We start from the raw sequence: 26,715 nt of genomic DNA on the forward strand, positions 1-26,715 counted from the left end.
GCATAAGAAAGTCATACTCTTGTCAGACTGATGGCACTTTAACTTTCAATATCTAGAATAATCCAAGGTTAGATGAGTTTAGACTAACAATCTTTCCATTAGTGATAGGATGCCAGAGTGCAGCCTTCTACTAAATATGGAGAAAACTACAGCTATTTTCCCCTTCTTTCTAGTCATGGACTTTTTTCTTCTAACCTTCCTTTAAGCCCCTATAGATTTATTGTGCTGCTAAACTTACCAGCCTAAAATTTTTGTTGACTATCCAATTTCTACTGTCATCTTGATAGAAAAATAATTGAACCAATATTTCAATATTGGTTTATTCACTTTAAACATTTTTGTGTTGATCTTCTGACTGTGCTGGGATGACCATGAATGTAAGCACAAATATGTATGTGACCAGAGAAGCGAGACCACTGATTCATCAAAGCTCTTCATCCTCAAAAGTCACTAAAGCATTTTCCTTTAGATCATGTGTTATGTTGGGGATTTTTTTTTTTTTTTTTTTTGAGCAGAGATATATTTTTCTCATAAATGTAGTGGTGCATGTAGAATTCTGCCTGGATATTTGCCTTCGTGAAGTCTATGGTGATCTGGTTATGGGGCTGTTTTCTAACAAGCATGTGTTTGTTCTACTAAAATTTACACACACACATCACAACTCTGATAGTATCCCCGTTCACCTGAGCTATTTTCTTCCTCCTCAGCATTTTCTTGAGGATCCCTCTGATTTCCTTGTTCCTCAGGCTATAAATGAGGGGATACATTAACGGAGTAACGTTGGTGTAGACCAGAGAGACCACCTTGTCTCGAGCTGGGGAGTAACTGGACTTAGGACGAATGTACATGAAGGTGGCACATCCGTAGTGCAGCAAGGTGATGGCCAGGTGTGAAACACAGGTGGAGAAGGCCTTGCCCCTTCCCACAGAGGAGGTCATGTGCAACAAAGCCACAGCAATGCAAGCGTAGGAGGACACGATCAGGAGGAAGGGGAGCAGCACGAGCAGCACGCAGGCAGCCAGCAGGGGCAGCTCGGGGGTGTAGCTCTGCGTGCAGGCCAGGTGCAGCACGGCAGGGACATCGCAGAAGAAGTGGTTGATGCGGTGGGAGTGACAGAAAGGCAAGCGGAAAACAGCCACCGTCAAGCCCAGGGCGACAGCGAAGGCTGCCAGGCCGCACATGAGGGCCAGCCTGAGGCACAGCCCCTCGCTCATCACTGCCGCGTAGCGCAGCGGCTGGCAGATGGCCACGTAGCGGTCGTAGGACATGGCAGCCAGCAGGAAGCACTCAGCACCCCCAAGGGCCACGAAGAGGTGCATCTGTGCAGCACAGCCCAGGAAGGAAATGGTGCTGCCCTCCACCACTGCCAGGGTGAGGAGCGCCTTGGGGACAATGACTAAAGTGTAGCAGAGCTCGATGGCAGAGAGCTGGCAGAGGAAGAAAAGCATGGGAGGACGTGAGGGCTCCATGAGCACTGCCAGGAAGATCATCATATTCCCTGCCAATGTGACCAAATGAAGAATGAGAAAGACAAGGAAGAGCAGGACCCGCAGACAGAGCAGCTCAGAGAAGCCGAGCAGGAGGAACTCCATGGTTGCACCAGTGCTCACATTGTCCCTCTCCATGCAGCCTTCACATGCCATCTACAGGGAGAGAAACAGAAGGGAAGTAGCTGAATTTGACCTGCTGCCTGGCAATCAATTCCGTATAGGAAATAATGTTGCAGTCCTGTAGAACCAGTGTAGTGAAGCTTATTGGGTAGGGAGGAAGGCGATTTCATTGAAAAAAAAAAACAAACTCCAAAGCTGATTTCATTCAATCACATTCAGCACACACTCAGACTCATATTCTCACAGTCACCAAGGTTCTTGTGGCCAAATAATCTCCCTAGGATTCTTTGCTATGCATTGGTGACAAAGGCTGTCAACTGTTCGGTCTTCATCACTTCTTGTGAGTTGTTCTTAGGTTTGTCACCGTGCACAGGTTTTGAACATGTATTAAGTACCTTCAGGAGTTAATACTGATTAGTCTGTCTGTCCTGTCCTGCTTTTGAGAGTCTTCACTGGACTCTCCTTCCTGACCTTAGTGTCCTAAGAAGCTGCAGACAGAAGCGTTTGGATATTGATGACCATAATCTCCTATGTCTCACAGACATTCTGCTACTGCTTCTTCTGGTGCTTCCACTCCCAGGCAGACCTATTCATTCTCTGTTCACACCACTGCTGCGGTCCTCTACATCTTTCCAGAGATGTACAAGGACAACCAGACAGTGAGCTGGAGCTTAGTGCTACAGCCTGACTCCAATAAGTGGGAATTTGAGGTGTTCTCTGACTGGCTTTTCCCTTCCCCAAGGTGGATCTGCCATAAGGTTCATACAGAAGCAGGGTTTCAGTGATTAGACACAAGGATTTCAAAATTAGGGCTGACATTTTGCTACTTACATCTGTATTCCTGGCCCAGCCCTCTGGCATCAGAGTCAAAGTAAACAAACTTCTAGTCTCAAAACCAAAGATGTCCATGGCAACATGCATACTCCATAAGAGTTTTTAAGGAAAACACAACACTAATATCTTGGACTTGGAGACTGAGATATCACTTTTCACAGGAAGAACAGAAATTTCATAGGAATGTTGAGTCATACAAAGCTATTTAAGCTGAAAAATCTAGGAAAGATGTAGAGAGATATGTAAAAATAAATTACGTATGCTGGTCATGTTTGAACAGTGTTCATTGCTCATGTGTTCTTCAATGAATACAATACTAACTACAAGGGGTAATTCCAATTCTTTCTACACTTTGCCGCAAAACAGGAATAAAAGCAGAGATTCCATGAAGACTTTAGCTTATATCAAAACTCCAGCACTATTTAAGTGTGTCAGAAACTGGAAAATTACATGAAATGTCATCAAAGACAAATAGAGGTAATGTGAAATTGGTGGAAAAGCTACTAGTGGGGATGGGGATTTTCCTGGAAAAAGACATTTCAAAAAAGATCCAGAAAGAAATAATCAATACAATTTAAGAGGTGAATCTGCTTAAGCCTACAGATCTTTGCCTTTATTTGTGTCCCAATGTTTCCTTGAGATTCAGTATCTCATCAGGATTCAAAACATCTGAGGATTCAGGTGAATATGAAAATATCTACAATTATATTACCCTGTGTGATATAATAGGTGTAAAACTAGGAATTACATCTCTCTTCTTCAGAGCATAAGTCAGCAAAACTAACAAGTAAGGAAAAAACTACCATAAGCTCCAAGATAAAATTTTTTTTAAAAAAAAGGTCAGTCAATGAAGACCAAGAAGGAGCTCTTTGGAGAAAGCAGAGGGAGCAGAGATCCTGCAAAAGCAGATAACTCAACAAAGACTAGTGCTAGACCCAGTTCCCAGTCATTATAAAGCCATGGTAATCTCCTACATCCACCTTTTGCTGCTGCAAAATCTCCCCAACAGCTATTCTAAACAGTCTGGCTATAAAAGCTTCCTTGACACTCTATTCAAGGAGAAGGTCTTCACTGAAAATAGGAGTAATGGGTTGGTACATGACTGTGTACTCAGTCACTGAGGGCCAGCTGGGGCTCCCCTCACTCACTGAGACTTTAGGAGGATTTTACTGAACACAACAGGGCTAAAAAGTGGGGAAGAAACAAGGGTTTCCCTTCCTTTCATCTGGAGCTGATCATTTCAGTGACAACATACCTTCTCTGGGTTAGAAGGCAGAGAAATAGAGATTTCTTCCTCTTGATGGTGTGTGCTCTTCAGTCTGGGCTGAGATTCTGTTTTGTGCTCGGTCTGGGGTTCCTGTGGCTGTGGGTGTCCCTAGAGCCGTTTTCCTTCAGCATCTCTTCTCTTCTGCAGCACTCAGCTCCTTTTATACCATACAGCAGTCTGTCCTGTTCCCTGCTGCCTCTGCCCTCCCTGCACCAAGGACAGGCAGTTCCACTCCTCCCAAGAAAAGGGGGGGCTGCAGATTTTCTGTAAATCAAGCAATAGGATGTAATTTCACCTTCAGAGGATGGCAGGTTTGCAACACCTTCCTCTCTTTTTCTTTTCTCTGAAGCAATTCAAAGTGGCTGGTTATTGATGGGGCTGCTTTGTACCTGGAATGGCAACATTTAAAGTAACAAAATACATTTCTATTCTTATTAAATAAAAATAAATCTGTGGGTCTTCAAGTAATTTCAAACCAAACTTGCACTTAGAGGAAAAGCAAAACAGGTATAAAAACTTTAAACGCATCTCTGTGTGGAGTTTTCACCAGATCAGGTGACCCATTATTTATTACTGACTCAGATGAAATCACCATTCAGCATTTGATAGGACTGAGACTATTTGAGCCCAGTTTATTTTTATTGCCATTGTTACATTCATTCCTGGCCACTTACACTGAAATAATGAAAGAGATCTGTATGCTTATGTGAGTAGAAAAGAGAGGCAAAGTCAGGATTTTTGACTGCTAAAATGGATCTGCTTGGCAGAAACATGTAAATATGATACCTCAGATTTTTTCACAGGACTTGGTTTAGAAGGAATCCTTTCAAAGTGTGCTTATATAACATTTTATCTATGTGGCATGATCATTTTGCAATAAAACTGCCTCATGCATCAGTCCAGTCTGGGACTAACTGTGCTGGGGAAAGAACCTGAGCTTCCAGTGGACAGCAAGAACCAGGAGCCAGGAAGAGGCAACAAAGACCAACCACTTACTGGGCTGCAATAGTAAGGATGTGTCCAGCAGGTGAAGGAAAGTGATTATTCCCCTTTAGCTGTCACACATGTAGCCACATCTGGAACACTGCCAAAGTTGTATTTAAGTATTTGTACTCTAATTTAAACCCACCAACCCACCATTTAACTTCTTGGAATTAAAGCTATGACAGAGGAGTCCACCCTCTTTACTCTTTGTCTTTCAGCTCACTTCCTTAACTTACACTTTTTTTTTTTTTAATTTCTACCTTTTCCCCTACAGTTCTTGTTAAAGATTCTGCAAACAATTCAGGGCACAGAATGTGCTTAGAGAATTTACAGAACTGAATTCTGAATCTGTCTCGAATTTCTAGATACTGTTGTATAACACTAGACAGAACAGCAACCCTGAAGCCTCTCTTGGTGACATGCTGTCTCTGCAGCTGTAATAGGAGCAAAATCAAAGTCTTGGTTATTTACTAATTACACCTAGCAAATTGGGAGGATTATAAATGGAAGCAAATCCTTACAGTGAAGTCTATTTTAGTCAAATGCTTTGCAGAGTAAGACTGCTCCCTCTAGTAAACTCTGTGAGAATTTTGGAGCACCACCTGATTAACTCATGTGTAGTTTTTCTTTGTGTCACAAAATAAAATTCAGGTGCTCTGATGCCATTTCTTACTTTACCCTCTTCTCTGACCCAAAGTGTAGGAGAAAATCTGCTGCCTCAGTAACAATGCAAAAATAATTATAAGGAACTACTTTGACAAGTCTGTTCCAACTTTCTCATCTTCAGATGGTCTTTTCCTCCTGCTGGACTGGAGGTGAACCAAGGTGAGTCAGCATGTACCCAGTAACCAATACCACACAGTCAGCAGTTACATGCAATAATTTTTTTTTTTTTACCATAGTGCTCAGCCTTACACTGAAATAAGTCAGGCAAATTACTGTTTCAGTTTGTGTGTGTGCAGATAAGCCATCATTTATTAACATGCAACTTACACCTCCCCACAACGTTTCAACACACTCCCACGTTACCTCCAAAACACAGCTCCCTAACAGGGGAGTGCTAGCTGGAGTGAGGTATGCATCCCAGTGCCAGAACACACAGCAACCAGACAAACAACAAGCAGCAGAGGATGAGAATATGCATGTCAAAGTGACTCGGTACTTCCTCCTCTAGCCCACACCTTTCAGGTTCCCAGCATTTCCATTGCATCAGCTTACAGCCAAATTCATAACAGATTATTAAAAGCTGCACGTTGGCATTAGTGTTTGCATGTCTTGAGTCTGCAGCATGTTACAGAGTTGTACCTTCTGCCTTGCTGCAGAGTTCAGCCCTGCTCTCCTCCCCCGCACTCTTAAATGTGCAATTTTTTTTCAGTACATGCCTGCAAGGCTTTGGGACTGGCCTGCCTTAGCCCGAATTTGTATAAAGAGTTTCTTGGAATCCAGCTACGGTTAATGAATCACATCATATCAGCTTCTATCAGCAATTGCAACATACTTCAGAGGATGCTCCCCTTGGTCTTCAGAAAAAGGGCCAGTGCTGGGCTTGCCTATCCACACCCGTAAATTGCCAGCCTGGTCCAAAGAAGGCAAGAGAAACTGGGAATCTCAGCACAATCTGGAGCAATCTGGGCAAAATGGGAACAACTGATAATGGTACCAGGAGACCTGGAGGAGAGGAACAGCCAGTCCCAGCAATGGCCAGGAAAATGGCACTCTCAGCCCAGACAGCCCTGCAGCTGAGAGACACAAAGCTCTTCAGCAGGCTGAAAACAACATTCAAGCAACATGAAGCAACTAGCCAGTGGTAAAAGAGAATAAAGAGGATAAGACAGATGCATGCAGATCTTCTCTGCATGCAAATGCATGCTGAGATTGATCCTCTGGGGATATCATACCACTGTAGAAAGCAAAGGTTTTGGCTTTTGCAGCTGCACTGATGTTCTGCTGCAGGTATGTTTGGTAGCAGAAGCTACTGTGTTATTCAGAAACGTCACAGTGACTTATCTGATTCGAGAACTCAAGGGAGTTTTAAGGTAGATTGCTTGAATTGGTTTTGGTGGTTGATGAAACGTACGATTTGCTGTAATGAAAATGTTAAGAGTGGCAAGGTAAAAATAAATGCTAATATCTTTTGAGAAAGTGCATCTGTGACTGCAGTACAGCTGATTATGATCATAATATAGCAGGGCCAAGGCCTGAAAATTACAGCATCTTGACAGAGACTTTTTAACAGGTATGGAATCCCCATTCTGTAGTAAACAGGAGTCTCCCACGAAATGTTGTCTCCCATAGAGGCAAGACACTGAGACAATTGTGCATAGCCTTCAGGAGGAGCAGTGTATCCTTATTCCCTTAATGTTCAGAGCTTTCTGGAAACCAGGAACTGAAACTGGCTGAGGTGGTAAGAGCAGGATTGCTGACATCAATTTGCCTTGGTGGGAAAAAGCATCACGCTGCTCTCCTTGAGTTTCTGTTGTTTGGCTTGATAAACTGTGCCTGGGAACTCAGTCTGGGAAAGATGCTGAACCATAAACCAACCAAAACAGGGTTTTGCAAAAAAAGGGTAGGTAGCCTGGCAGCTGACTACTCCTCATGATTTGTTAAAGGTGGGGCATTTCTTTCACCTCCTTGTACTTACTCATAGTCTTACCAAGCCAAAGGCATTGTCCTGTGTCTCTGCTAAAAAAAATATATGTTTGCACAGATCAGTTAATAGTATTATAAAAATGTAAGCTTTTCCCATTTGGAAAAAAATGGAGTTACTAGAAGAAAACTTGTTTAGAGCTAGAGTGAGGAAGGACAAACTTAAAATTGGAATTAATGAATGAAAGGAAGAAAATATTTAACCTGAGAACAGCAAGTGAAAATTAAAAAGACAGACAAACTGAAAATTATGCTACAGGCCTTGGAAAAGAATAACTAGAACTCCAGTAGTTAAGACAAGAAAGAAGATGAGGGTAGTAAGAAAGACTGATATTCTGAAGCCAGATCTAAGTTTTCTTCTTGCATCTGAAGTTATTTTCAGATTCATTTGGGCAACTTTGTGGATGTCTCTGTGGATCCAATTAAAAGTTTGGGTTTTAACTACCTGCAGCCAGAAGGGATCATCTGGAAAGAAACAGAGTAGCTGCAACTCTCATGGACTTTGAAGTAGCTAAGCAGTGCTCAGCCCCTCTTGGGGCAGGGATGGCAGCACTCTGGGCCCTTGCTGAGAATCACTGGTGTTGACTTCCAAAAATCATGTATTTATTGTTCCCTGTGCAATGGTAAATGAGGCATTGTCTCACCTGAGCTCTTCCTTGGGGTGGCAGTGACTGAGACACTCCACCTGGGGACATCATTTGTTTTTGCTTAATTTGTTCTAGTGCAACTGCAGGCCCGGGGAGAAAAGCCAGAAAAACTCAATCTCTTATGAAGTTCTCCACAGGAGACACCATCCCAAGCTGATGCTGCACACACTTAATCCCCAAGGTACTCAGGCTACCACTCAGTTCATCCTCCTCCTCCCATCTCATGTTTGGTCATCTAGATTAATGTTTTTCACTTATGTCACTTAGGAGCCCAAAGCTCATTTTCAGAATAGTGAGGTAAATAACTATTAGACGAACATGCCTTTCCAAAGAAGCTTATTGCAGAAAATAAACTCTGGAAACCAGCATCCCAGACTGAATGTACAAACTCCAGATGAACTGGAGCTTGTTTAGACCAGAGAACTGTGGTAGACAGTCAATATGTGTGGTCAGAGACTGCAGGTGAGTTGTAGAATCCATTCTAGCACTGAACTCTCGAGGTTGTTTCAAGCTGTGTTTCAAGAAGGTCAGATGGAGGTGAAACAAAAGAGCAATCTGTCCCTAATTGTGGAAAGAACCCATGCTTTATAAAACATATATACAGCAGCCTGCGGGACTGGATAGCAGGGGAGCAGGTGCTGAGTCAAAGAGCCATCCAGCTGTTGCCTTCAGCATTCTTTAGCATCATTTCCACTTACTGTCTCACACAATGATGTACATATTATTTACTTCTATTATTTTGTTTTGTGTGTTCACAACTTCGCTATATTCTTATGTAACATTAGAGCAAAACCTAAAACAACTCTGTGAGAATTCAGCAAACTATTCTTAGTACAAAGCCCAGCATTGCACCACGACTGCAGAATACAGGACAAGATGCAGTAAAATGTTACTATTCCAGGTGTCCATGAACACAGAATTACAGGAAACAGTTTCAAGGCAAGTGGGTGCAAAAGAGACAGACTTTTGTTTGCTTTTCTGCATGAGGATCTGATAGAGATAGGGGAGAGACTTATCAGCCTGCAGGGATCCCAGTCTATAGATATGTCATATATTTAATTTCTTCATTGTGCTTCATGGGTGACCAAAGGCCTTATCTGAAAGGAGACATCACATAGCACAACAGAATCCTGAGATGGTTGGAAGAAAAGGGGAATGAAGAGGACAGTAGGACACAAAGGACAAAAAGATTAGACCTTTATCACTTTCTGTGAGTCTCAGTGAAAATGTAGCAGTAACAGTAACTGGTGCTGGGCTGAGTTCTCTGGAAATCCCAGGAGTTGCACTTGATGATTCTTGTGGGTCCCTTCTAACTCAGAATATTCTATTCTATTCTATTCTATTCTGTTCTGTTCTATTCTATTCTAACCTTGTGTGGCACCTTGCATTATAGTGCTGACAAATGCCCTTCAGCTGTCAGAGTTTTGAACTCTGACATGGGCAGGGGAACTGTGGGCACACCTGTAGTTATCAAGAGACCACACTCATATTTTCATGTTGGTTGATCAGTACGACAGATCTAGGTTTTGGATGGGTGATCTAAAGCCTGATACCTCTGGTGCCCCTAATGTTTTCCAATCTGTATTTTCATGGATCTATTTTGTGCAAAGGCTTTTATTCAGAAATAAACTGCTTGTTAGAGCACATGCTAGCTGATCTGCATATTTATGCCTTTTCCTTTATATTCAAACACTGAGAAGAACTTCCTCCATATTCAGTTTTAGCAACTTTCTTTTATTAGCAAAACCTAATTTTCCCTGATCAGGGAACATAGGCTGAAGACCCTGTGACAGCCTGAGTAACAAACCAGGCTAAGTACTCAGCTGTTCTTTCAGGCTGCTGAATGGGAAATGTAATGAAACTGCATTGAGTGGATGTGATACCATAATGTTCTCAAGTGCTGCAAAAGGTCTTCACTGAATCACAGAAATATAAGAAACCATTCTGGAACATCCAGCCTCCTGCTCAGAGCTTAGTATCACTAATGTTGCATCCCATCATGATGGACTTGTCTGACTGAGTCCTGGAAGCCTCCAAGGCTGGAGATGCCTTCACCACTATGGATGTCAGTTCCAGTTGCTGTGCTGTTTGCTGGTGGAAGTTTTTCCTAATGTCCAACCAGAACCCTCCAAGATGTGATTTAGAGCTACTGATCATTAATGTTGGTTTAATGGAGCTGTAATAAACCTCTGTTACTTGGGACTGGAAGGAGGAGAGCAAAGAGAAACAGGACAGAAAGGAGATAAAATAAGATCAAGGAAATGCTGGAATACAGCCTGTTAGCACAGCATACAGATGGAGTAGCTTTCTTTACTCTCTTTTTGCACAAAGGCACAAGTTGATAGAGTTGAAGAAACAGAGGAACTGAAGACCTTCTTTGCAGTAAGCATCATGTAAATGCAGTGCCTTCCTCTGAGCTGCTGTGCTTATTAGCCAGAAGTCTTTCCGTGCTAAGCAACTGCATTTGAGCTGGTACCAAAATGAAAAGCATGAAATCCCCTGTCTTCTGTGGTATGAGGCAAGTTTTCAGCAGGCAGAGCCTGTTGGCTGTTGCATTGCTGGAAGCTTGAGGTGAACTGACAGTAGGCAGCTGAGCAGTGAAATTGAGTTCAGCCTCCCATATATCCCCACTTCCATCTTGGTTTCCATACAGATGGATGAAGGACCCACTGCAAGTGAGTCTGCACATGACAAAAGTCTTGTACTCCTGGCAGACACACAGCAAAACATTGTTTATCTTTTTTCTTTAGTGTTTGCTTCCCCACCATTCCATGAGCTCCTTGATCATCATATCACTCTCTCATTCACTGCTTTTACTTCCCAGAGGTTACATCTTCAGAGTACCAGAGCAGTCAGTTCAAATGGGCTGCAGATATAAAAATTCATTAATGTATTAACCACCAGATGGAAATATCTGATGAAACCCTTCAATATTTGCATGTTCTTAAAAAGTGATTTTATTTTTTCTGGAGCCTTTTGCTGCCTAAAATTTGGAACTGTATTAGTGTTCAGTAAGTTAGGTCACTGAGATAGGAATCTTGATATGTGTTTCTAACACTACTACTGGGCAATAAAATCAGAAGAACAACTTAATTGGAATTAAATAATGCATATGTGTATAGTTGTATCGAATAATCAACCTTTTTTTTTTTAAGATGCTCCAAACCAAGGCTTTGCCTAACTTTTCTCCAAGATGGAGAAATAATGTCCATGTTTTTTCTCAAATCACTACTATGGCTTTGAGAAACCACAAGTCTCATTTTGGAAGCTCCATGACTATTCCCAGAAGCATAATTGCTTTCCCAGAGAACAACTTTCCTACAGATTTTTCTTTTCAGGAGTTCATATTGGACTTTATAGCACCCATTTTGTGTACAAACATTGAGTAATGGAATGTGGAGCAATGGAAATGCCTGCATGGCAGGTGGAATGCAAGATGCAAAATATAACTGTGTCTGCCAATTAGTTACACATGCCAGGAAAGTAAAAAGGACACAAAGCTACCCTGAAAACAGTGAAGTCACTGGTAATAGAGATTTTTTCATTGTCCTGCAACATTAGGCCCTTGTCAAAAGTGGGACCAGACCAAGCCTGCTACTTGTCTCATGGAGTATTTCTTTAGAGGAGAAAACCTGTCAAAAAACCATGAATTTTGACAACCCTGTTGCATTGGAAAGTCAATAGTCTGAATGGTCTGCTGACATCCAGGCAGTTAAACGGGTTAACATCACTTTCCACAACACTGAGGAGGAAAGAACCAAAAATCTGAAAATTCAGATAATAAGACAAAAGCAGAAATATTTCCCAGTAGTCAACTGTGCCTGTGATGTCTGATGTACTGACAACATTAGGCCAGCATTTACATCTCTACCCAGAAACAGTCTCCTCTGTTAGACTGAATTTTTTGAGATTCACTTCAGTCCAGGAATGATTTTGAAAGAATATGTTACTTAAAACTGTAAACAAAAGCTTTTTATCCCCAGTAAAATTTAAAGCCAAACTGAGCACAGTAATTGTACTGGTAAGTATCTCAGCCACCACTGCAAAATACACATATGTTGTTCTCGACGTTGCAACCCTGCAGTGCTGTAATTACCTTGCATTTAGATGAAGGACTTAGCTGTCTGTATTGTTTGATGTGAGTCCTGCTGGTGTCACCTGTGGGGTGGCTGAGAGCAGCCCCTGGTGTGTGGCAGCCGCTGCAGCTGGCCGTGTCCGTGTCCTTTCCGTGCACATGTGTGTGCCTGGCTCTGGCTCACACACCCACCCTCAGCACAGGCTGCCCCTGCCACCTGGGCAGTGACACTGGGAACAGCAGCCCTGGGCAGACACCCTGCAGCCTGGGCTCCAGCAGCCGAGCACGAGGAGTGCCTGGGGCTGAGCCCTGCTCATCCTGAGCTAACCCTACACACGGCACTTGGAGAGTGACTTGGCCAGAAAGAAACTCTGGAATCGGTGTTCTCCCACAGAAAAAAAAAAGAGCTTGTGTAATTTTATTGCTCTTCCTCTTACCTTCTGTCCTTCTCTGATATATTTTTACCCTTTGGTTCCTTGCTGCTGATCCGCTGCTTGCAGAAACTATCATGGGCTTTATCGGAACAGCATCTTGTGTATTAAAATCCTACAAATCCTACAGATCAGTACATGTTATCTCAATTCTCTTTTTCTTACAGTTTCTGCAGGACCTTATTCTATTTTTGCCACGTCAAAAGCAATGAAAAACATCTGAAAAATTCCTTTCACAAAGGTGAAAAATAAGAGATTTACAGAAAAACCTAAGGTGAGAAGCAACCACAGAAGGCCTCTAGCCCAATCTCCTGCTGACAACATAGCTCACTCTAGTTAGGTGAGGCTCCCTAAGGCCTTGTCCAGGTTCTGAGCACAGAGTCATAGAATCAGAGGATGGTTTGGGTTGGAAGGGAGCTTTTAAGATCATCTAGTTCCAACCCCCTGCCAGGGGCAGGGACAGTTTCCACTAGAGCGGGTTGTTCAAAGCCCTGTTCAACAAGGGATAGAACACTTCCACGGATGAGGCATCCATAGCTTCTCTGGGCAGCCTGTTCCAGTGCATCACCACCCTCATTGTAAAAGATATCTTTTGTATATCCCATCTAAATATATTCTCTTTCTGTGTAAAACCTCTGCCCCTTGTCCTGATGCTGCAGGTAATGGTAAAAATGTCTCTTTCTATCTTTCTTATAAACACTTTTATATATGGAAAGGTCCCAATAAAATCTCTCCAGAGCCTTCCCTTCTCCAGGCAGAGCAACCACAAGTCCCTCAGATTTTCTTCACAGCAGAAGTGTTCCAGACCTCTGACCATCTTTGTGGCCCTCCTCTGGACTTGTTGCAACAGGTCCATATTTTTCCTGTGCTGGACTCCAGAGCTGTTCACAGCACTCCATGTGGAGTCTCATGAGAGCCAAGCAGAGGGGCAGAATCATCTCCAATGTGACCTGCTGGCCACATTGCTTTGGATGCAGCCCAGGAAACAGTTGGGTTTCTGGGCTGCAAGTGCTCATTGTCAACTCAGGACCAGCTTTTCATCCACCAGTATTCCCAATTCCTTCTCAGCCATGCCACTCTCAGGTTCCTCAGTTTATCTTTACCCTGATCTGTTCTCGTGATGGGAGGGACTTCATTCCCCCAGTAGCTGTCTTGAGTTTCAGAGGCTTCAGAGATGCAGGAAGAAGGAGCTGAGGCAAAAAAAAAAAAAAGTGGAGTACCTCAGTCTTCTCCATATCAGTTGTCACCATTTCTCCTGTCTTATTCATTGGGGGGTTGAGATATGACATTTTATTTAATCTTCCTTTTCTGGTCAATGTACTTAAAAAAGCTCTTCTTATTATTCTTCTAAGTTCAGTTCCAGCTGTGCCTTAGCTTTCCTGATCCCATTCCCTTTGTGTTTAGAGCAGAATTACATCAGTTAGGAACATGAAAACACTCAAGGGACTCCTGTCTCCCTGGGCTGCTGAGGGAAATATCTTTTCTACACTTTGTACCTCTCTTTGGAGGAGTCAAAAACCTACATCTACCTAGCCTTTAGTAGTGTAGGGAAGTCCTTAACTAAAGTAAAGGATTACTGTGATGTGGACAAAACTCAGTCAGTGTTTACACACAGGCTTCCACCAACTGTGCTCACCATAACCTCAATAAATACATGTCACTCGACAATCTCACCCCTTTGGTGTTTGCACAAGTCTTCATCCATCTTCATGACTGTCCTGACACAAGCTGTGGTTTGGGAGGTTTGGACACAGCATTGAGGAGAACCTATTCACTAGGAGTCAGTGCAGCACTGCACCAGGTGTGAGATAGGGACTTCTTCATCATTATTTTCAGGACTTGGCCTGATAAAGTCATGGTGACCTGATGTGGTGTTGATAGTCCCACCTTAAGTTGAATTTCTGAACAATGCACCACTGAGTTGATGTCACAGATATACATGAACAACTGATAAATAACAAATGAGCACTCATTTGTGCTTACAGCTCTGGCTTCTCAAACAGAGGGTGTCTTAATGTGCTTCCCTTCCCAGCTTGACTGGGAGCTGTTTCCATCACCAATCCTTTATATTCCTGTCACAGTCATTCACTGTCAGGTGAGAGCCTTATCCAATGGTAGATTGAAGTTCAGACCATGTCATCTTTGCTTAGTGTCAGTCCTTGATATCTTGTTAATTGTAATGACAGTGCAATAGAGAATTCTGATAAAATTCCAGGAAAATATAGCAGTTTTCTTCAAATACTGCAAGGATGGATTTTAAAAAATCCAACTGATAAAGACCCTATCATCTCATCTCCTCCCATTCTTTTCAGGCTGTCTGGCAGCGTCGTAAAAAAAAAAACACCCAAAAATGACATTAGTGATTGTTATAATTTATTTTTCTAGGAAGCAGATATACAGGCTATAGTGACCACAATCATCTGATAATGGCCACTGTAACCTGCAAGTAATAGTCCAGCTAAGAATTAATTATGTCACATATAACTATATTCTTGAAGTGTTTGCTTTACATTTCAACTTCTCTTGCAAGGACTGTAAGAGGAGTTTCTGGCTGTGAGTCTTTCCCCTTTCTCTAAAACCCTCTTGCTGCTGCTGCTCCAGGGCCAAAGGCACAAAGCTGTTGCACATGGTGGCAACCAGTTCCTCAGGGCTCACTGGTCCCAGCTTCGTTGCCCACATTTTTCGAATCAGGGCCACTGTAGCAGTGTCCCATTCTGTCCCCCATGCCCAACTTAAAGCCCAGTTTTGTTTCTAGCAGCAAAACCCCCCAGCCATACAGAGGAAGTGCATTTAGGGTCAGCTCACTACAGCCGCATCCTGTCCCTCTCCAGAGGATGGCAGCAGAGCTCAAGCAAGGACATTTTTCCCCATCCTGGCTCATAGAATCACAGAATGGTTTAGGTTGGAAGACACCTGAAAGAACGTATAGTTCCAACCCCCAAAGTTCAGGCCCTGCTGAGCTCCCTGCTATTTCCAGGCTTGACCTAACCAAATTTTCCAAGGGATCCAGACATGACAGGATAAAGTAGCACTGACAAGTACAAAAAATCTGGATGGCAGTCCCAGGTAACATCAGGAGAAATTAAAGCAAGCAGAGCAAGGGGAGCAGAACTACCTCCAGCCTCATGGCTGTCCCGGTGGATGTCCAGGGCAGGGGGGATCCCACCTGGGTCCTGGCTGATGTTCCCAGTTCTGCAGCTCCCCAGGCTGTGCAATGACAGCTGCTTTCCCACTTCGAAAAAAAATGGGATTTCAAGGGTTTGGAAAGGCTGACCTGCCACACCACAGGATTGCCTGTTGAAAATAAAATGTATTTATTTCAGCAAGCAATGGAAAGTCTGTTATGGATGATTAGAGCAGCACAAAACAGGGGCTGGGCAAATTTGTGGGATACAGAACTTTCAGTGTTAAATAAAGGTGGATGTACCTTGTACTAGTTGTAGATTGTTTTTGTTAAAGTTATCTGTTTCATGGTAAACTATTTCCAGAGTAAAATGAAAATGCTATGTTTATAAATAAATATGCTATATAATGCTATATAAATAAATAAATATGTCTATATAAACAAAATATATGTCTACAACATATATTGCAGCATCAGTGGACAGGGGAAGAGAGTTTGTGCAAAGCATTTGAAGCTGTACAGGATGACATCCTTATCTCTAAACTGGAGAGACATTAATTTAGTGGATGCTCTGCTCCGTGGATAAGGATCTGGCTGGAAGGTCACACTCTCAGAATTGTGGTCAATGACTCAATGTCCAAATAGAGAGCAGTGATGAGCAGCATTTTTCAGGGGTTGGCATTGGGACTGGCACAGTTTGACATCTTTGTTGGCAACATGGACAGTGGGATTGGCTGCACCCTCAGTGAGTTTGCTGATAACACCAAGATCTGTGGTACTGTCAAGTTGCTGGAGGGAAGGGATGCCATCCAGAGGGTCTTGGCTGGAGTGGTGAGCCTCTGTGAACATCATGAAGTTCAGCAAGGCCAGGTGCAACATCCAGCATGTGAGTTGGGGCAATCCCAAGCACAAACACAGGCTGGGCAAAAAATAGACTGAGAGCAGCCCTGCAGAGAAGGACGTGGGGGTGTTGGCTGACAAGAAGCTCAGTGTGAGCTGGCATTGAGCACTCACACCCCAGAAAACCAAACGTGTCCTGGGCTGCACCAAAAGCAGCATGGGCCAGCAGGGCAAGGCAGAATATTTTGCCACTCTATTCCACTCTGGAGAAATGCCACCTGGAGTGGAGTGCTGCATCCAACTCTGGGACCCCCAGCATAAGAAGAACATGGACCTGTTGGAGAGGGTCCAGAGGAGGCCATGAAGATGGTCAGAGAGTTGGAGCACCTCCACCACGAAAACAAGGCAAAACAGTTGGGGCTGTTCAGACTGGAGAAGAGGCAGCTTTGGGAAGACCTCATAGCACCTTCCAGTTCCTTAAGGGACTACAAGAGAGCTGGAGAGGGACTTTGAAAAAGGACATGCAATGATAGCACAAGGTGTAGTGGCTTTAAACTGAAAGAGGGTAGGTTTAGATTAGATATTAGGAATAAATTCTTCACTGTGAGGTGGTGACACACTGGTATATGTTGTCCAGAGAAGTTGTGGGTGCACTTTCCTTCGATGTATTCAAGACAATGTTGGATAGGGCACTGAGCAACATGATTTAGTGGAAGGTGTCCCTTCCCATGGACTAGAGGATCCTTAAAGGTGCCTTCCAACCCAAAGCACTCTGTGAGTCTATGATTTTATTGGTTACATACTTATTTAGCCAAGGTACCCTTTCCTCTGTCTTTCTCGGTCATCTTGATCTCCTAAGGCAGCAGTTTTACTTCCCATACTTCAACAATCAGCACTTCTCCCCAGGCAACAGTGATTTTCCAGTGTATTCCAGTCGCTCACACCTCCTGAAAGATGGTGTTGGAGATGTTTGCAGGGCTGTGAGTCCATCTGATATGTCATGGGCATTTCCAAGGGAAGATGTGCTTCTTGGATTCCCAGCTACAGCTCATCACCTGTGGTCTGCCCTGTACACTTGCTGGTCACAAACTCTATTAGTATCTCCTGCCCTTGGTTCCTGAGTGACCACAGGAAGAGGGGGAGCATAAAGTGAAAAGTAGACACCTGCCTGGCTGTCATTGGGAAGGAGGGAGGGGATGGGAGAATAAAAGGTGTTTTTAAGGGCTTATTTTCCTTCTCATTATCCTCCTCTGACTCTGTTAGTAATAAACTCTCTTTGTACCTCTAAGATGAGCCTATGAACTGTTTCCTCCCAGCTCTTACCTCAACTCAGGAACCCTTTATTAAATTTTTCTCTCCTCTGCCCAGCTGTAGCAGGAAAGGTTGAGCGAGTGGCTTTTGTGGGTGCCTGGTGTTTGGCCAGTGTGGGACCATGACATCCCACAGGTCCCATTGCACAGGGAGGCTGTCTCACAGCACCAGGTCTTGTTGGAGTGCACTTACCTCTGGGGCATAGAGATCATAAACAGCCCAGGGCCCTGGGAGATCCACAATGAGTCTCTGCTGAGCTCTGGGGCTGATGGTGTTTACCTAGGTGAACTGCACTCTGCTAATCCAGGAGACCATGTGAACAGGAGCAGGGCTTTGGGACCACACAATTGACAAAGTCAAGTTTGCTCCAAGGAGGGGAATTCCTTGTAAGAATAATCTGCTGCAGCTGTGCACATTTGACTATGTCACATTTATATTCCTGATGACCTCTGCAGATCTCTGAAAGAAGGTGTCTCATTACTGCTTTTGTCAGCAATATGCTTTGCATTTTTTGAGATTTGATTTACCAGGATAGAGAATCTCATTTAAGTTTTGCCATAGTATTGCTCTCTTGAATCCAAAGGTCAAATAAGGCACTGCCAAGAAAACACAGCAGTATAAGGGGCAGGAATATTCTGACAAAGAAAACCAAGAAGAAATTAAAGGAAGCATCAATAACAGAATTAAAAGTGAGGTAGCTGTTTTAAAAAATAAGACACGTTTTACAATTGGGATCAAGCATTCAGCCAATTCAAGTTTATGAAAACAGTCAGTTTGATTATGTGATTTGGGCAGTAAAATCACTTGGGCAGTAAGATCATCAGTATGATCAATGTCTTGAGATACAATCAAATGTGACATTTAGGTAAAGCTGCAGGTGACAGTTTGACCAGGATCACAACAATAATCGACATGGTCACCAAGACTTTTACACTGGTTAAGTCAAGCCTGAACCCACTGTTACTGAACACTGAAACTGGAAGGAGATAAAATCCTACAGGAGACATCCATAAAAAAGGTCTAAAAGGGACTGCACAACACATTTTCTGAGCACACAGAGGCATCTCATCATGAAAGGGCAATATTTATCTACACTAAATAGTCCATAAAACAGACACACTGTTGCTTGCAAGAGCTTTTTTAATGGCACCAACACAAAATGGATTACAGACAATGCCAGAAACCATGGTATCACAAGGGCATTTAAAAAAAATCACACAGAAAGTGACAAAGCAGAAGAAGAGATCTAGGTGTCAAATTTCTTGCTGGGGCTGCATCTTTCCTAAGCTTTGGAGGATTTGCATTCTAATAACGGCCAGGGCGAAGGGGACGCAGGAAGGAAAGCTTGTCATTGAAGTTGATTGCCTTGTAATTTGGAAGGTTTTCACGATCTCGAGCAAGGTATTGAATTCCACTTCCATCACTGTTTTCACACAGCAGCCAGACACCTCTCTGGACTTTGTGGGAAGACATGATGTCGTTGTCATGTCCTGCAGCCAGGTTGGTTGCTTCTTTTACAACCCTGCTCTTCCCTTGATACTGGACATGCTCATAGAGAGTGATCTGGGGATCGCTCAGATCTTCAGTGATCTTCTGCAGAGAACTGATCTTATTATTCAGCTTTGAACCAAAAAAGCTATGTTCTCCCTCCTCAAGTACCAGAAATTTGCCTCCATAGTTGGCATGCTCATAAAGCACCCAAGGCTGGCCAATTACTTTTGCTGAGGAGGCAAGATCATTCCAATCTGCATCTCTTAGATCGGCAATGTCAGAGGTGAATTCTTTGGACAAACCCTGGAAGTTGGAACGCTCATAAAGGATGATTTTTCCCATCTCAGTAAGACTTTTAGAATTTGAATTTCTTCCTCTAGGAGCTGGATGACAGCCTGCATGAATAGATGATAGAAACAAGGAATGCTTGTAAGAAGCCCTTTGGACCTAGAAAAAAAATTATGGACACCCAGGAGGGAAAAGGGGAAAAAATGGAAAAAAAACCATTTTGAACAAAGAATAAACCTAGAAGCAGCTGGAAAAGAGTGAAGTGATGACATATGTGTGTTGGTTTAGGGATATGCCCAAAATTAAGTTGGAAAATACTCTCATGTTCACCCCTCATAATTATGTGTCACTGGCCCTCTCCACCCTCTCCCTTGGTAAGGTTTGTTTCTCCTGCAGCAGCCATCTCCTCATCCTCTGAAAGATGGGTTTGGTCTCTGCACATGCACACAGCAGAGCCTCCTGTCTGTGCTGCACCTCTCATGCCAACACCAAAGCCTACTTCCCTTCCCTTCCCTTCCCTTCCCTTCCCTTCCCTTCCCTTCCCTTCCCTTCCCTTCCCTTCCCTTCCCTTCCCTTCCCTTGCCCTGCATTCCCCTGCATTCCCCAGCAGCTGCCCAAGAAACCCATTCCCCTTCTCCTCTACAAAGTGTGCCTCTCACCTTGGTGTCAGCTGCAGGGCTGGGGAGAGCTGAGGGCAAATCCTCCACTGCAGGGCTGCTCTTTGTGAAGGGCATCTTACCAGCCTCCATTTATACTTGCTCAGAAGTCTTGTGAAACATCCCAGTCAACAGAACCGAAAGCATCCGATATTAACCCCAGGCAGGGATCAAAACTCACTAAACATTATTTTTTACTTTATATGGTCCTACAACTAGACATCTTCTTCCTCTTGTCCAAGAGTCTGTTGAAGCATGAAGGAATTGATGAAATGGGGGAAATTCAGCTCTTTTTTGTCCTTCTCCAGAAGAAAGTTGAACCAGAGTAATAAGACTGTATCAAAGTACTTTGTGACACATTTGTTGTAGAATGTTTCTCCTTGATGCAGTTTACATTTTTGCTTTTTTGTGAAGCACATCTAATACACAGCTTAGGTTTCCTAAGAGTGTTGATAGAAGATATCCAGGTGACAGAAGTGGAATTTACCTAGCTATTTCTTTTTTTCAGTTCCCTTTTCCTCTTAGAATCACTGTATCATAAGGGTTGGAAAATGCATCCAATATCATCAAGTCCAACCTTTGCCCAAATACCACCATGCCCACTAAATCCTATTGCAACATGCCACTTCTACTTGTATTTTGAACACTTTCAGTGATGGTGACCCTACCACTTCCCTGGGCACACTGTTCCAATGCTTGAACATTCCTTCAGTGAAGAAATGTTTCCTAATATGCAACCTACACCTCTCCGTGCACAACTGGAGGGAACTTCCCTTCATCCCTCCCTTGCATGGTAGAAGAGACAAACTCCCACCTCGCTACAAGCTTCTTCCAGGTATTGTCAAGAGAAAACATATCTCTCCTGAGCCTCCTTTTCTCCAGGATGAACAACCCCAGCTACCTCAGCCTCTCCTCCCAGGACCTGTGCTCTAGACCATTCACCAGCTCCATTGCCCTTCTCTGGTCACGCTCCAGCACCTCAATGTCTTTCTGCTGGTGAGGGACCCAAAATGAACACAGGATTTGAGGTGTGGCCTCACCAGTGCCAAGTACAGGCGGAAAATCACTGCCCTGGTCCTGGTGGCCACACTGTTGCTCATACAGGACAGGATGCCATTGGCCTTCTTGGCCAATGGGCACACAGATGGCTCATGTTCAGCCATCTGAAGCTGTGGATGACCCATCCCTTGAAGGGGTCTTTGGCATCCCTTCCAACCCAAACTGTTAGCTGATTCTGTGCCATATGTAATCATGTATGTATTTATGCACAGTAATAGATGTACATGGTACTATCATAGATGATAATAAAAACCACCAATATTATTGTCTCAAAACCAGACAGAAAGTCACAGTCCAGAAGCCAGAAACAAGGTGTAAATGGAGGCCTTTTGGCATGATGTAAAACCAGCTGCAAAGCCGGAATTTTAAAGCACAAGCATGGCAAAAGAAACGTAGATCTCTGCAGACACTTCATTTGCAGTCAATACCAACTGCTTTATACTGCCAGTTTTGAATTTAAACACTACAATCTGGTTAGACATGGCATTTCTTTCACAGACTAGTCAAGCAGCAATCTTATTGGGCTAAACATGACTCTGAACATTTTTCCAATTCAGGCTGAAGTAAATGCTTCAGATGATATTTCTTTTTAATGTTTTTCCTATATCAACTGTTTCCATGTCCAACTGTCTATGGACCACCAACATTGTTTCTCCTCATTTCCCCATCCTCCCTTGTTTTCCTCTCTACATGGGTACAAATTATAACCCACATCAAGTTATTGGTTCTCCCAAATGCCAGACTATGCTCTCAACAACTCCTACTGGAACTCAGCTTTGCAGAAAACAGCATTCCCAGAACGTAGCCCAAGCTCTCCCTGGTCACTGTCTTTCAAGGGGCTTTGACTTCACTCGTTCTCCTCTGGTCTACTTCACCAATTGGCAAGCACCACAAAGATCATCTAATGAGTTGCTGCATTGAATTAAACTAAAAATGGATTGAAATGGATTAGCTGTATTTCTGCTTTTTTTTTTTTTTTTTCTAAATACTAAGAAGTTGCCTCTGGTCACTTATCAGTAGGAGCTTTTTTTCCAGGACCATGCCACTGGAGGTTGTGCTTCCTCTCTGCTGGTTTTGAAATTAACTAACAGGCATTCTGGCCAAGATTACAAAGTCAGCACTAGAACCCTTCCCAGAGCCAACTCTGAACCCTTGTTCCTTTTTCAATTGTTTAAAATGTTTCTGGCTTATATTTTCACAAAATGTTTTACTTTGTCCCTCAAAATTTTCATGAAAATCTACATTTGCATAAAATTAATTTTTAGCACAAAAGAACCACAAAATTAAGATGGGTTGATTTATTTGTTTGAGTGGCTTTCAATCTCTGCTTGCCTTTTTTGTTGTAAGACACTCTGATGTCCACTCAGAGGAAACTGTCTGCAGTAGCCCAAGCACTATCAGAAATGGCAGGGAGGCAAAAGCTAGAGAGAAATCTGAGACCTGGGCCACTAGGTCTCTTAGACTCATGATGAGTCTAAGAGTGTCTTTCCCAAGCTTTGAGCACTGCATGGCACAGAGCAGTGAGTGGTGCTTTGGCAGGGAAGCCATGGCTGCACTTGCATGAACACCTTGGCTACAACAGAGGCAGTGACATGTGACAGGGAGGGTCCTGCAGGGCATGGGGTTAGCAGGAGCAAACTGAAGAGGCATGGATCCTGCACAGGCCTAAGCCAACAGGGATTGTTCTGCTGAGCCTTGCTGTCTCTCCTCCTTCTGTCACCAGCAATGCAGGTGTCTCCTTCTGTCCTGCCAAGACACATCTTGCTCCACAGGCTTCCAGCACATGGGAATATTAAAGTGTGGGAAGAGAATCCTATAAGGGAATGTGGAACATGATAGCATTTGTTCCATGAACTTTATCAAACAAAGCCCTTTGTGGTTCAACAGGAGTCATAACGGTGTGATTTGGCAGCAATGCTCAAGCTGGAGTAGCCAGCAAGCAGGGCGTGGATCCAGGCAGGGACATCCGACAGGCAGGAGACTCGTGCTGGGATTCAAGGCACCCTCGACTGCCACAAGGCCAGGGAGACCAGGATGTGGTGAGTGCAGGGCTGGCTGCCAGCAACAAGCTGCCCCAGCCAGGCAGTAGGAGACACCAAAGTGCCCTCTGGTCAGACAGCCCAGAGCCTGGTGTGAGACTGGACAGGCTGAGGGCTCTCAGTGCTGCCGGAGGGAGCTGTGAGGTGCTTGTGGCTGTGGAGAGTGAGGGTGTGCAGATCTTCACTGGTGGGCTGCAGTCTGGCTGATGTGCAGAGGAGGAAGGAGACTGGGCTGTCTCTCTCCCGTTCTGTGGCAGTGCTGCTGGTGTCACCTGCAGGGTGGCTGAGAGCAGCCCCTGGTGTGTGGCAGCCGCTGCAGCTGGCCGTGTCCGTGTCCTTTCCGTGCACATGTGTGTGCCTGGCTCTGGCTCACACACCCACCCTCAGCACAGGCTGCCCCTGCCACCTGGGCAGTGACACTGGGAACAGCAGCCCTGGGCAGACACCCTGCAGCCTGGGCTCCAGCAGCCGAGCACGAGGAGTGCCTGGGGCTGAGCCCTGCTCATCCTGAGCTAACCCTACACACGGCACTTGGAGAGTGACTTGGCCAGAAAGAAACTCTGGAACTGGTGTCTTCCCACAGAAGAACCACCCTTGTGTAATTTTATTGCTTTTCCTCTTACTTTCAGCCCTGATCAGCTGCTTGCAGGAACTACCATGGGCTTTCTTGGAAGAGCATCTTGTGTGCTGAAATCCTATAGATCCTCAGATGCTCTCTCAGTTCCCTTTTTCTTGCACTTGTACTTGAATATTATTCTATTTATACTCTCTAGAAAGCAGAACCATATTCTGAAAAATGCCTTTCCAAGAAAGCCCCCAAATTCACCCAGGAAGCCCCAAACACTAAACTGAGGAGAGGCAAATTGCAGAACACCCTAATTGCTGAGTGCAAGGACAATGCAAAGGAGCTCCTTAGACTCACTGAGTCAATGTCAGTGCACAGAAATCCCCATCAGGAGATCACCACACTGATATGGCTGAATAGAAGGGATGGACAAGGACACGGACCATCTTTATATATAGCAAGATTCCTCAGGAACAATATGGCTCAGGAAACATTAGGGTTTGCCTGTCTTGGTCCTTATGTGATCAGCTTGAATGATCCTTGGAACCAGGAGGATTGTGGGATCATAAAACTATTCAGGTTAAAATGACCTTTCCTTGCCATTGTGTCCAGTCTGCTGCTCAATACAGGGATGACTGTGACGTGAATTATGTTTGCTGGTGGCTTTATCCAGTCAGGTCTTGAAAATCCTGATTAGAGAGATCACCCAATTCCTCTGGGTGGTGTGATTTAAATTTGCTGACCTCATCATGAAAATTTTGCTCAGCTGTGGAAGAGACAGGGCTAAGAGTTCTCAGAGATGCACAGCAAAAGGACATCTGAAAAGAGTCTTAACTGGATACAGGGAAGCTCTGACAGAAGATAAGGGAAAAAATATAACTGTAAGGGATTTTCAGCGTTGGCAGAAGGGCTGCAGACCAGTGGAACCTCCACCATTGCAGCTCTTCAGAAATCTCTTGAAGATGACCATGAGTAACTTGATCATATTTGGAGGTAGCTCTGCTGTGAACACGGGCTTGGACTAGGGAGGTGCCTTCTGGTGTAAATCTTTCAGTCAGTAATTTTAAGGAAGATTTCAAAGCCTGTGGTACTTTCTTCCTAATTTCATCCTTTGTTCAATTTCAATGAAAATGTGTCACCATCAAGTCATAGGTGCAATAACTTGGGGATTACTTGTTCAACATTTATGAATTCTATTTCCCCAGCATCAGACTTCCTTCCACATTCCTCCACAGGCTCTATCTTGTTTTCTTACCAAATGTAATCCCCTCCACTGAAGGGTCAAAGTCCTTCTCCACTTTAACTTCATCCTCTTATTACTGAAAGCCTTTCAAGCACCTTTTGCTAGATTTTTGGACCTGACACTTCTACATTTGCTTGTGTTCTGCCTTTGATTAAAAAAAACCCCAAAACAAACCTCTTCAGGAAATAGTGCAAATTTTCTGAAACATTGCCATCCATATTAGTTCTTGAATCTTTCCTTTGCTGTGTTGTAGGAATTCACTCAACTCTGGTGCATGGGTAGTTGTGCTTAGGACAGGCCAAGGAAACTGTATGGACTTGTGGAAGCATTTGTTCTGAAAGGAACCTTGAGGGGTTGCTACTTCAAGCTGCTGCTCCCAGCAGGATGGAGAATGGGGAGATTGTCCTGAGCTGGGTATGAAGCCAGGGGAGAGAAAGCAGAGCGGAACACGAAGTTTTGTTACTGTGCAGCTCTGGAATATTTCCTGCAAGGGCCTGAGGGAACGGGAAGCTTTGGGAAAGTGGCCACGGCTGTGTCGGTGGGTGAGAATGAGAGCAGAGAGGCTGCAGGAAGGCATGGGCAGCTGAATGAGGCAGCAAATGTCACCACAGGTAACACAGCTTCAGCTGGGCATGGCAGCCACAGACTCACTGACACACAGACAGACCCACCTGTCCTCAGCTGATGGGATGGTACTGCAACAGAGGAAGGGCAAGCAGGTGGCAACTCCCTCTCCCGGGGCACAGACTGTAGGACAGTCACAGGTGTTTGGGAATTAAACATTGCCTGTTACCCTATTAAAAACAAATCCCTTTACCTGGGTTTGGCCAGGTTAATCATAATAGATTTGTTTTCCCTTTAGTATCTTCCACTTAAACGAAGGAGAAATGAGCCCAAAGCACCAATTTAAGGACACTTTCTACTACCAAGAAAGGACAAAAGATTAATTGAATCCTTATGTTACACCCTAAAAGGAGATATTGCCAGAATCTTCAGGTCATAGTGTCAGAAACCAGGAAATGTCATCAACAAGGATGTTCTTGCATCTTCATTTTTCCCCATTGTATGAAACCACTCCATAATCTTGAATTCTTTCCATATATGTGGTGTTTTCCCACCCTGATTCTCAACCTTTAGGTGTTGCCTGCTACATGCCTGATAAGCAGCTAGAAAGGCACTGTCCTTCTACCCTTTAATGCCACAGCTTTTTGCCATCCAGCCTTAGCATTCAGAAATGCTAAAGCTTTACCAGAGACTTTGGTCTACACAGCCCTACACAGTAGGATAGGGTAAATTTCCTCCTCAGTCCCCCTTGGAAAACACAAGATTTTTTTGATACTTGGAACTGCATAGACTTTTGTATATCATTGTGCTGATATACAAAATTTCAGTGTGTTGAAAAGGAGGTACTGTAGATGTGAAAAGAGGAATATGAAACTAAGAGACAGGGACCTGAAACCATGGCAAGGTTCACCATATTGCTGAATTTGCACTTGCTAGAATCACAAAATCACAGAATGATTTGAGCTGGGAGAGATCTTATAGATTGTTTAGTTCCAACTCCTGCCATTTAGGGACACCTTCCACTAGACCAGGTTGCTCAAA

At 43.9% G+C, this 26,715-nt stretch overlaps 1 protein-coding gene and 1 long non-coding RNA gene across 2 annotated transcripts; both read right to left on the reverse strand.

Moving 5' to 3' along the window:
- Window positions 1-635: 635 nt before the first annotated feature.
- On the reverse strand, window positions 636-1,643 carry LOC146445145 (olfactory receptor 10AC1-like). The gene has a single exon (XM_085057569.1). The coding sequence runs from the start codon at window positions 1,641-1,643 to the stop codon at window positions 636-638; it is 1,008 nt and encodes a 335-aa protein (XP_084913695.1).
- Window positions 1,644-18,891: 17,248 nt separating this feature from the next.
- Window positions 18,892-21,212, reverse strand: LOC146445146 (uncharacterized). Its single transcript, XR_014853773.1, has 2 exons — window positions 20,208-21,212; window positions 18,892-19,655 (listed from the first exon to the last, which is right to left on the reverse strand). It is a non-coding gene; the product is annotated as an uncharacterized LOC146445146 (long non-coding RNA).
- Window positions 21,213-26,715: the final 5,503 nt, after the last annotated feature.

This window comes from Lichenostomus cassidix, chromosome 1 (genome assembly GCF_008360975.1).
Source record: "Lichenostomus cassidix isolate B80296 chromosome 1, HeHo_3.0, whole genome shotgun sequence".
Taxonomy (NCBI): Eukaryota; Metazoa; Chordata; class Aves; order Passeriformes; family Meliphagidae; genus Lichenostomus; species Lichenostomus cassidix.